This window comes from Spermophilus citellus (genome assembly GCF_964194105.1).
Source record: "Spermophilus citellus genome assembly, chromosome: 3".
Taxonomy (NCBI): Eukaryota; Metazoa; Chordata; class Mammalia; order Rodentia; family Sciuridae; genus Spermophilus; species Spermophilus citellus.
The window spans coordinates 206,226,797-206,238,811 of record NC_138184.1 but is presented as its reverse complement, the minus strand read 5'-3'; the positions used below and the strand labels follow the sequence as shown (position 1 = coordinate 206,238,811).

The 12,015-nt window shown below is 32.3% G+C and overlaps 1 protein-coding gene across 7 annotated transcripts in view; it reads left to right on the top strand.

The window, feature by feature from the left end:
• The window catches only part of RUNDC3B (RUN domain containing 3B), a 149,804-nt gene that overhangs the window by 95,320 nt on the left and 42,469 nt on the right, over window positions 1-12,015 (top strand). For all 7 annotated transcript variants that reach the window (XM_081287888.1, XM_081287884.1, XM_081287887.1 and 4 more), the window contains one exon: window positions 1,364-1,521. In XM_081287888.1, coding sequence (XP_081144014.1) covers window positions 1,364-1,521 — 158 coding nt within the window. The remainder of the gene's footprint in view (window positions 1-1,363; window positions 1,522-12,015) is intronic.

Here is a 12,015-nt window from a genome sequence, read left to right as displayed (position 1 = left end):
TAGTTTATGTTAAGATATAATTTTTGAGAATTTATTATGGAAAAATTAATGTTTGAGAATTGTCAGAAAAGGTATGGAAAATAAGTTTGTGAGGGGGAAATAATATGAATTAATATTAGCAGATATCATAAAGCTTAGAGCTGAAACAGTTGATGACACATGAATAGGATACCATGTACTGATTTAGAAGAATAATAGAAACAACAAAGAAAAGATCCTTATCAATATCCTCAGAAGAAGTTGAAAGCACATTGAAACTAAAAATAGGACACGGCAGTGGTAGAATGTATGCTTAGCATGAAGGGCCCAGGGTTTAATACCGCCCCCTAAAGGGAATAATCAGAAAACATGAAAGAGCTATTAAAAATTAAAATGATGTCTGATTCAAATATTTCAGCACAAAAATTTAGAGGATAAATTTAATAATGTTTCCCAGAAAATATAAAATAAGAGTAAATGAGTAAAAGGATAAGAGATCTAAGTCTCATATCTACTAGGTCTTTGTTAATAATAATAGCTAATAATTATATATCATGTATAATGTAGTAGACACAGTTGTAAAACAGTTTGCAGATTTGACTCATTTAGTACTCCTAACTAGGTACTCATGTTGTTCCCACTTTTTTAGGGGATGAAACTATAACAGAGAGGTTAAGTGACTTGCTCAAAGACCCATAGCTAATAACTGGTAAAACTAGAATGATACTGGACAATCCATAAGCCTGTAGGCCTAACAAAAGCATTATACTGCCTCTTGCTGACTTGTCAATGCTAAAATGTTAATGTCTGCGTTTAAAAAAAATGTTCAGCCTGGCATGGTGGTGCACACCTGTAATCCCAGCAGTTTGGGAGGCTAAGGCAGGAGGATTGCAAGTTCAAAGCCAGCCTCAGCACACACCAAGTGCTAAGCAACTCAGTGAGACCCTGTCTCTAAATAAAATACAAAATAGGGCTGGAGATGTGGCTCAGTGGTTGAGTGCCCCTGAGTTCAATCCCCAGTACAAAAAAAAAAAAAATCATATAGAGGAAGCTTTCTGATTGGTTATTCTGTAATTAGGTCTGTTTTTTTGAAGCTAGCCATATGTATTTATTGCTTTTGTGGAACTTGGAAATTATAGTATTTTAACTAAGATTTGCTTTAAATTTAAAATATATTTGCTCAGACTTTAGGGAAGAGGTTTAAAGAATGGATAATATGCATTAAATTTTTGTATTCAATTAAAACAATATTTTTTTACTAATTCATCAATAAAACTTTATTACAAGAGCAATAGTTATGAGATTTAAGCTACTCAGCATTTATATTCAAGGTCTCTATTAGAATTTTACAGTTGCTCTTATCTTGGTGATATCATATTTCCAGGGGTATCTTGAAGAACTCTTACGACTTCGAGAGAACGAACTGTCTAAATCTGTCTCCCAGAATAAACTACTACTTCAAAGGATTGAGGATTCTGAGCTGGCTCATAAATTAGAGAAGGAACAATTAGAGTATATAATTGTGGAGCTTCAAGATCAGCTGTAAGTGATATCTTTTTAGAAAAAAAATTGGCAGTATATAAACATTAGGACAAAATGTATCTTGCCATAGAATTTGAATTCTAAGAAATATGATGGCTTTTAAATTCTTTCACTTATTATTTTTAAATGTTTATTTTTGCTTTTGTTACTATAAAAGTAATCCGTATTTATTGTAGAAACACTAGAAAATATAAGAAGAAAATAAACTCACCTGCAATTGTACCACACAGAGTTAACTGTATTATAAATGGGTATATGTTCTTCCAAATGAAAATGTATAATTTTTAAGTATTTATTTAGTTGAATAAGTTATTTACTGACTGATGTATTGAAAAAGATGATATATTAGACCATTGCTACTCAAAATGCAACTATGGTGTATAAACTATTCCTAGGTTGTGCCAGAATATCACTGTGCAGTTTAGTATATAGCTTTCTTTCTTTTTTTTTTTTTTTAGCTAGGCTTTCTTTAATGAAGAAAACTGTAGTATATTGATTAAGCTTTCTGATAAAATAAGCTCCCTATCACCATTTGAAGCATTTGTAGTAATTACATCATTCTGTCATGTTTGTTTTATTATTTATAGTGAAAATCTTCACACATTAACATTTTTTGATCTTGAGGTGATTTTTTATTTTGAAATAATTTTGAACTTTCAGAAAAGTTTTGAGGATAGTATATAGAATTTCCTTATCTTCTTTTAACATTTTTGCCTTATAATTCTCCCCTTTTTCCTATATACATGTACATATTTTTAACCACTTGAGAGATTACATCCATCAAAATTCTTTGTACCTTAGTGCTTTAGTGTTGCGTTTCTGAAGAACACAGATATTCTCATATATAACTGCAGTTCAATGATAAATTTAAGAAATTTGAGTTGATATACTGCTTATCTACAATTCATATTCTAGTTTCATCAGTTGTTCAAATGTCCCTTTTTGTAAGTTTGATTTTTCTGGTACCAGATCCAGTTTAGGCTCATGTTTTATATTTGGTTATTGGTTTCCTCAGTCGTTTTAAACATAGAACAATTTCCCAGTCTTTGTCTTACATGAAGTTAATGTTTTGAAGAAGATAAGCCAATAATTTTATATTTGTGTTTGGTTTTTCCATGTGACTAGAATGAGCTTATCCATTTTGGCTAGGCTACAACATCAGTGGTATGTTTCTTCAGGTACATAGAAGTTAAGGAAGTATGTTGGCCCTTTGTTGGCTATATTAATTTTAATAATTTAGATAGGTATTTTTCTCTTCTGTTTTGTTACTGTTGTTTTTTGTAATTAACAGGTAATATGTAAGGAGATATTTTGAGTCTAAATATAAAAGATGAGTTTTTAACTTTAAAAAAAACTTTACTATTTTCTAGGAATTTATATCTTTTTTTTTTTTTTTTTTTTTGGTACCAGGGATTGAACTTAAGGGCATTCAAATAAGCCACATCCCTAGCCCTATTTTGTATTCTATTTAGAAGCAGGGTCTCACTGAGTTGCTTAGTACCTCACCATTGCTGAGGCTGGCTTTGACTCACCATCCTCCTGAGCCGCTGGGATTACAGGCATGCACCACTGTTCCTGCCTAGGATTTTATATCTTGATTTGACCTCTTCTGTTTTTTCTGATACTATAAAGAGGATTTGTCTTGTAGGGTATCACTCATTGAGGAGCAGTCCACATCTTTCGTCCCCCTCACTCTAATAAGCAGGGAGAAAAAACATCAAGAACTAAATCAATAGAGATTTCTGGTTATTCCTTTACAATTAAAAGATTAAGAAGATAATTTCATTTTTCTTTTGTAAAGTATTACTGGTAATTTATCTAAATGCTTTTAATCTAAAAATAATTATGCAGTTTTTGTTTTATCTAAAGATATTTTTATTTGAAGATTGAATTTAAATAGATCAAATTTGTTTTACTTTTGATAATTTAAAATAAGCAAAGGCTCAAAAACATTTTAGTTTTTAAGAAAATAATCCGCTTAAGTTACAGTTTTATCATACTTCCATGGTAGAAACTGTCATTGATCCTTTTCATTTTGCAAAGGAACCTTATAGTCGTGTTTAATACCTTTAAGATTTTAACTAAATATATTAATAGGGCAATTAATACAAATTATGGGCATTAATCAGAATTAGACTATTTTCTTGATTTCACATGTTAAAGGTTTATATTCTATAATATGACCACAATCTCTAGGTAGTGTAAATTATTGTCCCAAAAGATTCCTTTGTTATAAAAAACTACCTTAAAGACTACTGAACAGGAGAATAAGATGAATTCATCTATGAATGGTCACAGTTCACTAGTTTGTCAAAATTAGTTTCAAATATGTGAAATAATATGATTGTTTTTTGTAGCTAGGGAGAGAGCGAACAATTTTTCCCCTTAATATTGCTACAGTTTTTTTTTCACAAGAGTTCTAAAGGCCTGCAACCAAAGCTGGGCACTGAAATTCCCTTTGTTCATCCTGAGAAGATAAAAGTGGCCTCGAGAAGATTAAAAATTTAAATGTATCTATGGAAAAATCAGAAAAGGAATGTTAAGAGGTAGAATATGAGGCATATAATATTTGCTTTTACATTATGTTATTTTTTCCTGGTCATTTAAATCCTTTGTCACCTTTTTTATATTTCTTAATGATTAGCTATATTTGAATTACCATTATTCTTTGATTATGTCTTTGGGTACTCATAAAATCTGAACATTTTGTAGTTTTGGTGATAGAATACAAGTTACTGTGGAGTAGAACAAAAGCATCCTAAAGCTTTTTTGCAAATCAGAACCGTCTAGATAATGACTTTACACTGCCAGTTATGAGCTCTGCCTTAAATTAATTAATATCTTGAAGCTTCTGCTTCTTCATCTCTGAGAAATAATGTTCATTTTTTAGATAATTGAGTGTTATGTATAACTAGGAATATAACTGTGAAATAGAAGATATTCAAAAAATATTCAATTTATTCCTCTGCTTTGGTCTGTAGCAACCTAAAATATCCTTATTTAAAAAATTAAACTTCATTCAACAAAATAAACATAATCAAACAAAGTATTAGTTATATTTTGGATCAACATGGAAAGTTTGTTACAGATTATGAAATGTTTTCTATTTATTCATGAAGAAAGATAAATAGGAAATTATAAGTGGTTTACTTTTTCATGCCCGAATGCTACAGATCAAACAGTGACTTGACTGTATTATCCCTCAGTTTCAATAAATTCATTTTGAGTTGTAATTTCTTAATGACATTTGGCTAAAATCATGGTATGTATTTGTATATACCATGTGTGTGGGAGACATACATGTTTAATTACTATTTAACAAGTGTCACTTGTAACTATAATTATTTTACTCATTGTGTTTGGTAAAATGCTAATTTGGAGCATTTTATAAGGTATTGACAAAGGTACAGTTGAATAAGTTTATAGTTGGTAGAATTTTAAAATATTGAACCATTTAAAATATGCATATATGATTAGGAATACTTTTATTTCATTGATGAAATCTGTGAGTCGCTGGGATTACAGGCATGCACCACTGTTCCTGCCTAGGAATTTATATCTTGATTTGACCTCTTCTGTTTTTTCTGATACTATAAATAGGATTTGTTTTGTAGGGTATCACTCATTGAGGAGCAGTCCACATCTTTCATCCCCCTCACTCTAGTAAGCAGGGAAAAAAAACATCAAGAACCAAATCAATAGAGATTTCTGTTATTCCATTACAATTAAAAGATTAAGAAGATAATTTCATTTTTCTTTTGTAAAGTATTACTGGTAATTTATCTAAATGCTTTTAACCTAAAAATAATTATGCAGTTTTTGTTTTATCTAAAGATATTTTCATTTGAAGATTAAATTTAAATAGATTTAAATAGTTGATTTTATCTTGCATCAGTAACTTTTAACTTCATTTTACACATTAAAAATTATTCAATAAAGTAAACATAACCAAGCTTAAAGTATAAGTTATATATTAGATCAGTATATAGAATGTTTGTCATAAGATTATGAAATGTGTTCCATTTGTAGCCTTTTAATTATATATTTATTTATGCTGATTAGTGGGAAATTTTTATTTTTGAAGTTACTTTCATTCAATAAGCTTTTATTTTCCCAGCAGTTTGGGAGACTGAGGCAAGAGGATCATGAATTCAAAGCCAGTAACTTAGTGACGCACTTAGCAACTCAGTGAGACCCTGTCTCTAAATAAAATATAAAAAAGGGGCTGGGAATGTGTCTCAGTGATTAAGCAATCCTTGGTTCAATCCTCAGTACCTAAAACAAACAAACAAAAAAATTTATTTAAACATATACTTTGTGCTTGGGATTCCACTAGTAGCTGAGAATACAAATAATGAGGCATGATCTCTTTTTATAAGGACTTGCATGTGAGGTAGATATATTAATATCATCATTGCTATTCAAAGAATCATGGCTCACTTAGGAATAGATAAATTATTACAGTTTGTAGCCATACGTAAAAGGGAGGATTTGTCAACATACACAGGGTTAGATCCTCAGGTAGATGATCTGCTACACAAATGGCCTCTTTATAAAATATGCATAGCAAACCTTAGGAATAGACAACCATAGAACAATGTGTAAAACCTGAACACCTGAGAGACAGCCAGTATCCTTCAAGATAATATGTGTCTAGACATTCTGATGAGACCTACTTCCACTGTTCCCTTTACTTAGCTAGGTTTTTTGGGAACAGAAAAGGGCATTTAGGAACATGGTGTTTTATTATCCCCTTTTTCTTTATGGACAACATAATGGGGGAGTGGTGTTATCATGGCTCTCTTAAAAATGGATAAATTATGACAGTTTCTAGTCATCTAGTCAGGAATATATTTTGTCAGGTAACAATTGTTATTAAAGTTTTAAATTACAACAGTGTTAATATAGAATATATACTTCATTGCCATATAAGGACAAAAATATTAAGAAAATGCAGTCATCAGAGAAAAAGCCAGGTACCACATAGGTAAAACCATGTTCTATCATACTAATTGAGTGTTAATGGGAAATTAGGATACTGAATTAGGAAAGGTTACTGATTTACTAGAATGGTATTTCATTGCCTTTAGTTGTGATGTGTTCCATTAAAACTGCAGAATCTCCTACAGAGCAGATGTTCATATATTTGAGTCAGGGGCCTAGCAGCAGATGGGACCACAATGTGGCATTTCATTGAGAAGTGACTCATTATAAAAGAAAAAAAAGATTCACTTTTGGCATCTTTGTTATGCAAATGTTTTACGTTGAGTACATGAAGAAAAGAAGCCTCTCTCAATTACAATTTATAAAAATACACATTGTTATTATAACATACAATATTATTTCCATGAAGTTATTTTAATCCTTTATCATTTAATCAACTTTTATAAAAGAGAATTCTGAGAATATGTTGGAGTAGGAAGCATCAGAAATCTGCCCACCTAGTCAACAATTATATTGGCAGAATCTGTCTAATGTAACTATTTTAGAACTCTATAATTTCTGGAAGGTTTCTAGAGGAAGGCTTAGATGTTAATTTCAGTCAGTTTCTGTTTTTAGCCCAGTAGCAGCTACCCATACCTTCCTCCAATCCTGTAGTGGGTGACTATGCAGGTGTTCTGAAGCAGTATGCCCATAGCTCCTGGATGCCAGGTGGTCAAAAAAAAAAAATAGCTTTTTCTCCAATCCAGGGACCTTGGCTTGGGTCACTGATTGTTGCTTCTGATCACAGACATGCAAACAAAGAGGTGGTGTGTAGAGGGGCCATTGCTCTTGCACCACTCCTCCATTGTTACAGGACCTTCCACCTTTGGCTGAAGAGGTTTCCAGGGGATTTAAAGGGCATTCTTCCCCACCCCCTTTATTTTCTTTTTCCTTTCCATCATCCAATGGAGACATTCAAAAACAACCAGGTATATGGGAAAAACTAAAAAGTTATCATGCATACTAAGAAAAAAGATCAGATTCAGAGAAGATTTTAAGCTTGTGTTAGCAGGCTGATGTTCAGCACGGACATCCTCTAACAACAATAATAAAACAATAACAAAAGAATAACAAATCATGGAAAGAAAAGAGCATCTGATTTTCTGAATTACCAGATTGTTAGATTCATATGTATAGTTTTTCATCAAAAAATTAGAGGACATAGACAGGAAAGTGTGGTCCATTCAAGGAAAAACACATCTGTAGAAATTGTCCCTGATAAAGACCTGATGTTGTCTACATGATAAAGATTTTAAAATAATTGTGTTTGTTTGATTTTGTTTGATTTTTAGTACTTGGGATAGAACTATACCACTGAGGCATGCTATACCACTGAGCTATATCCCAAGTCCTTTGTATTTTTCAATTTGAGACAGAGCCTTGCAGCAGTTATAGAGGCTTGTCTTGAACTTGTAATCTGCAAACCCAGTTTCTCAAGTTGCTGAAATTATAAGCAGGTGCCTCCATGATGGTCAAAACAAGTTTTAAAGATGTTTATAGAATTAAAAGAAGATGTGGAGAAAGTCAAGAAAATAGTGTGTAAGCCAAAGGAAAATATCAGTGAAGAGAAAAAACGGAATTATGAAGCTGAACAGTATAATAACTGAAATGAAAAACTCACTGGGGGAATTCAACAGCAGATTTGAACAGACAGAAGAAAGAATCAATAAACATGAAAGCAGGCAAAGTAACTTATCAAGTCTGAGGAAAAGAAAGAAAAAGGTTGAAGAAAAGCCAACAGAGTCCTTAAGGCACCTGTGGAATAACATCAAGCAGACCAAAAGATGCTTTGTGGGAATTTCATTAAAAGAAAAGGAAGAGAAAGGGGAAAAGAAGATATTTGAAGAAACAATGGCTAAAGACTCCACAGGTTTGATGAAAAACTTTAATATAAACACTGGGAAGCTCAGTGAGCTCCAGGTGAGATGAACTCAGAAATATACACCAAAGCTAGGGAACCAACCTAGGTGCCCTCCAACAGATGAATTGATAAAGAAAATGGTACATATAACACAATGGGATATTCCTCAACCATAAAGAAGAAAGAAATTATGGCATTTGCCAGTAAATGGATGGACCTGGAGAGAGACTATCTTGTTAAGTGAAATAAGCCAATCCCAAAAATTCAAAGGCCAAATGTTTTCTCTGATATGCAGATGCTGAGAGGAGGGAGGAGTGAGGGTTTGCTGGATTGGACAGGGAGTTGAGGGAAGGAAGGGGGGATGGGAATGGGAAAGACAGTAGAATGAATCGGACATAACTTTCCTGTGTTCATATATGAATACACATTCAGTGTAACTCCACATCATGTACAACCACAAAAGTGGGAGGTTAACCTCCATGTATGTATGATGTGCCAAAATATGTTCCACTGTCATGTAAAACTAAAAAGAACAAGTAAAAAGAAGAAAGAAAGAAATATACACCAACACACATTACAAGCAAACTTTTGAAGGACAAAGGAAATTTAGAAAACAGCAAGGGGAAAAAAAAAAAGGAATTTCTCATACACCAAGGATCCTCAGTAAGATTTTCAGCATATTTCTCATCAGAAGTTCTGGAGGCCAGAAATCAGTGGGCCAATATATTCAAAGTGCTTATAAAAAAACCACAAAACTATCTTCTCGAAATCCTATGTCCAGCAAAAATAGCCTTCAAACATGAGGAAGAAATTAAGACATTCTCAGCCTAGATGCCTACCAATAGATGAATGGGTAAAGAATATATGGGGTGTATACACACACACACACACACACACACACACACACACACAATGGAGTATTATCCATACATAAAGAAAAATGAAATCATGTCATTTGCCAGGAAATAGATGGAACTAGAGATTGTGTTAAGCAAAATAAGCCAGACTCAGACAAACATCGTTTTCTGTCTAGCGGGAAGGGGAAAGAACATAAAATTGGAAGGGGAAATATTATGGAAGGAAATGGGAATGTAGGGGGGGTAGGAGAAGGTAATAGCAAAGCATATATGAAATGGTCACAATGAAACCTGTTATATGATACAATTAACATACTCTAATGATTTTAATAAAAAAATAGTGATAAAATAATGTTTTTAAAAAGAGGGAGTTCATTTCCTCTAGACTTGCCTTGCACAAGGCAAAATGAAACTTGAAGCTATATGGAGAAAGGGGGATCTCATTAAAGGTGGACCATGGGCAAATATGCCAGTATATTTTTAACAGTGGTTTGTACTCTAGTTTTTATTTTCTACATAATTTAAGAGACTAGTACATTCAAAAAATAATTAGTTTAAAAGCTAATATTTTACCTTTGGCTAATAACTACACATTTTGTTTTTTATAAGATTAGCACACTTTAAAAAGTTATTAGATTATATATTGAGGCACAAAATGTATAAAGATGTAATTTTGAGACATTAATAATTAAAAGGGATGAGGGCAGACTGCTCCTTGAGCAGAGTTTTTATATATTTTTATTGAAGTTGATGTAACTCAAATTCAAGTATTATAACCTTAAGATATTAAATGTAATCTCCTTCGTAAACACAAATATCTATACAATATCTATAAAAGGAAATGAGAAAGAAATTGAAACATTACATACCAAAAATTTGACCAAACACAAAAGAAGACAGTACTTCAGGAAAAGAGGCTATTAAGGCATATAGAAAACAGGTATCAAAAAGACATAAGTCTGTCCTTAGCAGTAATTAAGTGTAAGTGGATTAAACTCTCCAATCAAAAGACAGATTTCTGTAAGAGGCTCACTTTATATCAGAAGTCACAAACTGATGGAAAAAGATTTTATGCAAATAAAAAACCAAAAGAGAACAAGTATAGTATGCTATTCTAAGAAAAAAAAAACTTTAAAGCAAAAAAGGTTATAAGAGACAAAGAGGGACTTTATATTAATAAAAAGGTTCATACTGCAAGAATAGATAGGTGATATTGTTATGCATCTAATGACAGACCCTCCAAATACATGAAGCAAAAAATAAGAGAGAATAGTTCTGCAATAATAGTTGGAGACTTTAGTACCCTTTGAAATAATAACTAAAATCAGACAAAAGACAATTAGCCAAGGAGACCTCAACAAGGTATTCGGAACACTTCCCAACAGCAGCAGTGTGTGCATTAGCGTTAAGTTCCCACTGGAAGTGTCCCAGGATAGACATATGGGAAGCCACATTAAATTCTTTTTTTTTATAAGAGCATTATAGTCACACATAGTATTTGGGTTCTTTTTGACAAAATTATACATGCATGGAATTTGGTTTCAATCCCTGTTTGTCCCCTTCTTTTCCCTCCTCTCTCCCCCTAATTCTCCTTCCTCTATTGATCTTCCTCCCACTTATTTATTTATTTACTTTTATCATTACTTTCTACATATACTTAAAGGTGAAATTTCCAATAGTATATTTGCATATGCATATAATGTGATTTTATTGAATTCATTCTATATTTTATCTTCTTTCCCTTCTTCCCTCCCTCATATCTCCCCCTTCTATTCCACTGATCTTCCCTATACCTTTATGAAATCTGACCCCTCCTGCTTTCTTTTTTCTTATTTTGCTGTAGTTACCACATATGAAAGAAAACATTTGACCCTTGATTTTCTGAGTCTCGCTTATTTCACTTAGCATGAAGTTCTCCATTTCCATTCATTTACCAGCAAATGCCATAATGTCATTCTTCTTTATGGCTGAGTAAAACTTCATTATATGTTTATGCCACATTTTCTTGATTCATTAATCTATTGATGGTGTTCTGGGCTGATTGTGTTTGACTATTGTGAATTCTGCTGCTATAAACATTGAAGTGGCTGTATCACTATAGTATGCTGATTTTAGTACTTTTCGATAAATACCAAGGAGTAAGATAACAGGGTTTATGGTAATTACAGTTCTAGTTTTTTGAGGAATCTCCCTACTGCTTTTTAGAGGGATTGTACTTATTTGCAGTCCACCAACAAAGTATCAGCGCACCTTATTCCTCACATCCTTGACAGCATTTATTTTTTGTGTTGTTGAGGATTTCTATTTTGACTGGAGTGAGATCTTGGTGTATTTTTGATTTGCATTTCCCTGATTGCTAGAGATATTGAACTTAAAAAAAACCGTATTTATTGGCCATTTGTGTTTCTTCTTTTGAGAAACATCTGTTTAGTTCTTTTGCCCATTTGTTGATTGGATTATTGGGGTTTTTTCAATGCTCATTGTTTTTTGAGTTTTTTTTTAGTCTATTCTGAATATTGATCCCATTGGAGAATTAGCTAGCAAAGATTTTCTCCCATTCTGTAAGCTCTCTCTCTTCACACTCTTAATCATTTCCTTTGTTGTACAGAAGCTTTTCAATTTGGTGATATCCTACATATTGATTCTTAGTTTTAGTTCTTGTGCTTTAAAGGTCTTATTGTGGAAGTTACTGCCTGCACCTGTATGATGGAGTGTTAACCCTGTGGTTTCATCTAGTAGTTGTAAGATTTTTAATTCCTAAGACAGTGATTCTTTTTTTTTTAATTGGTTGTT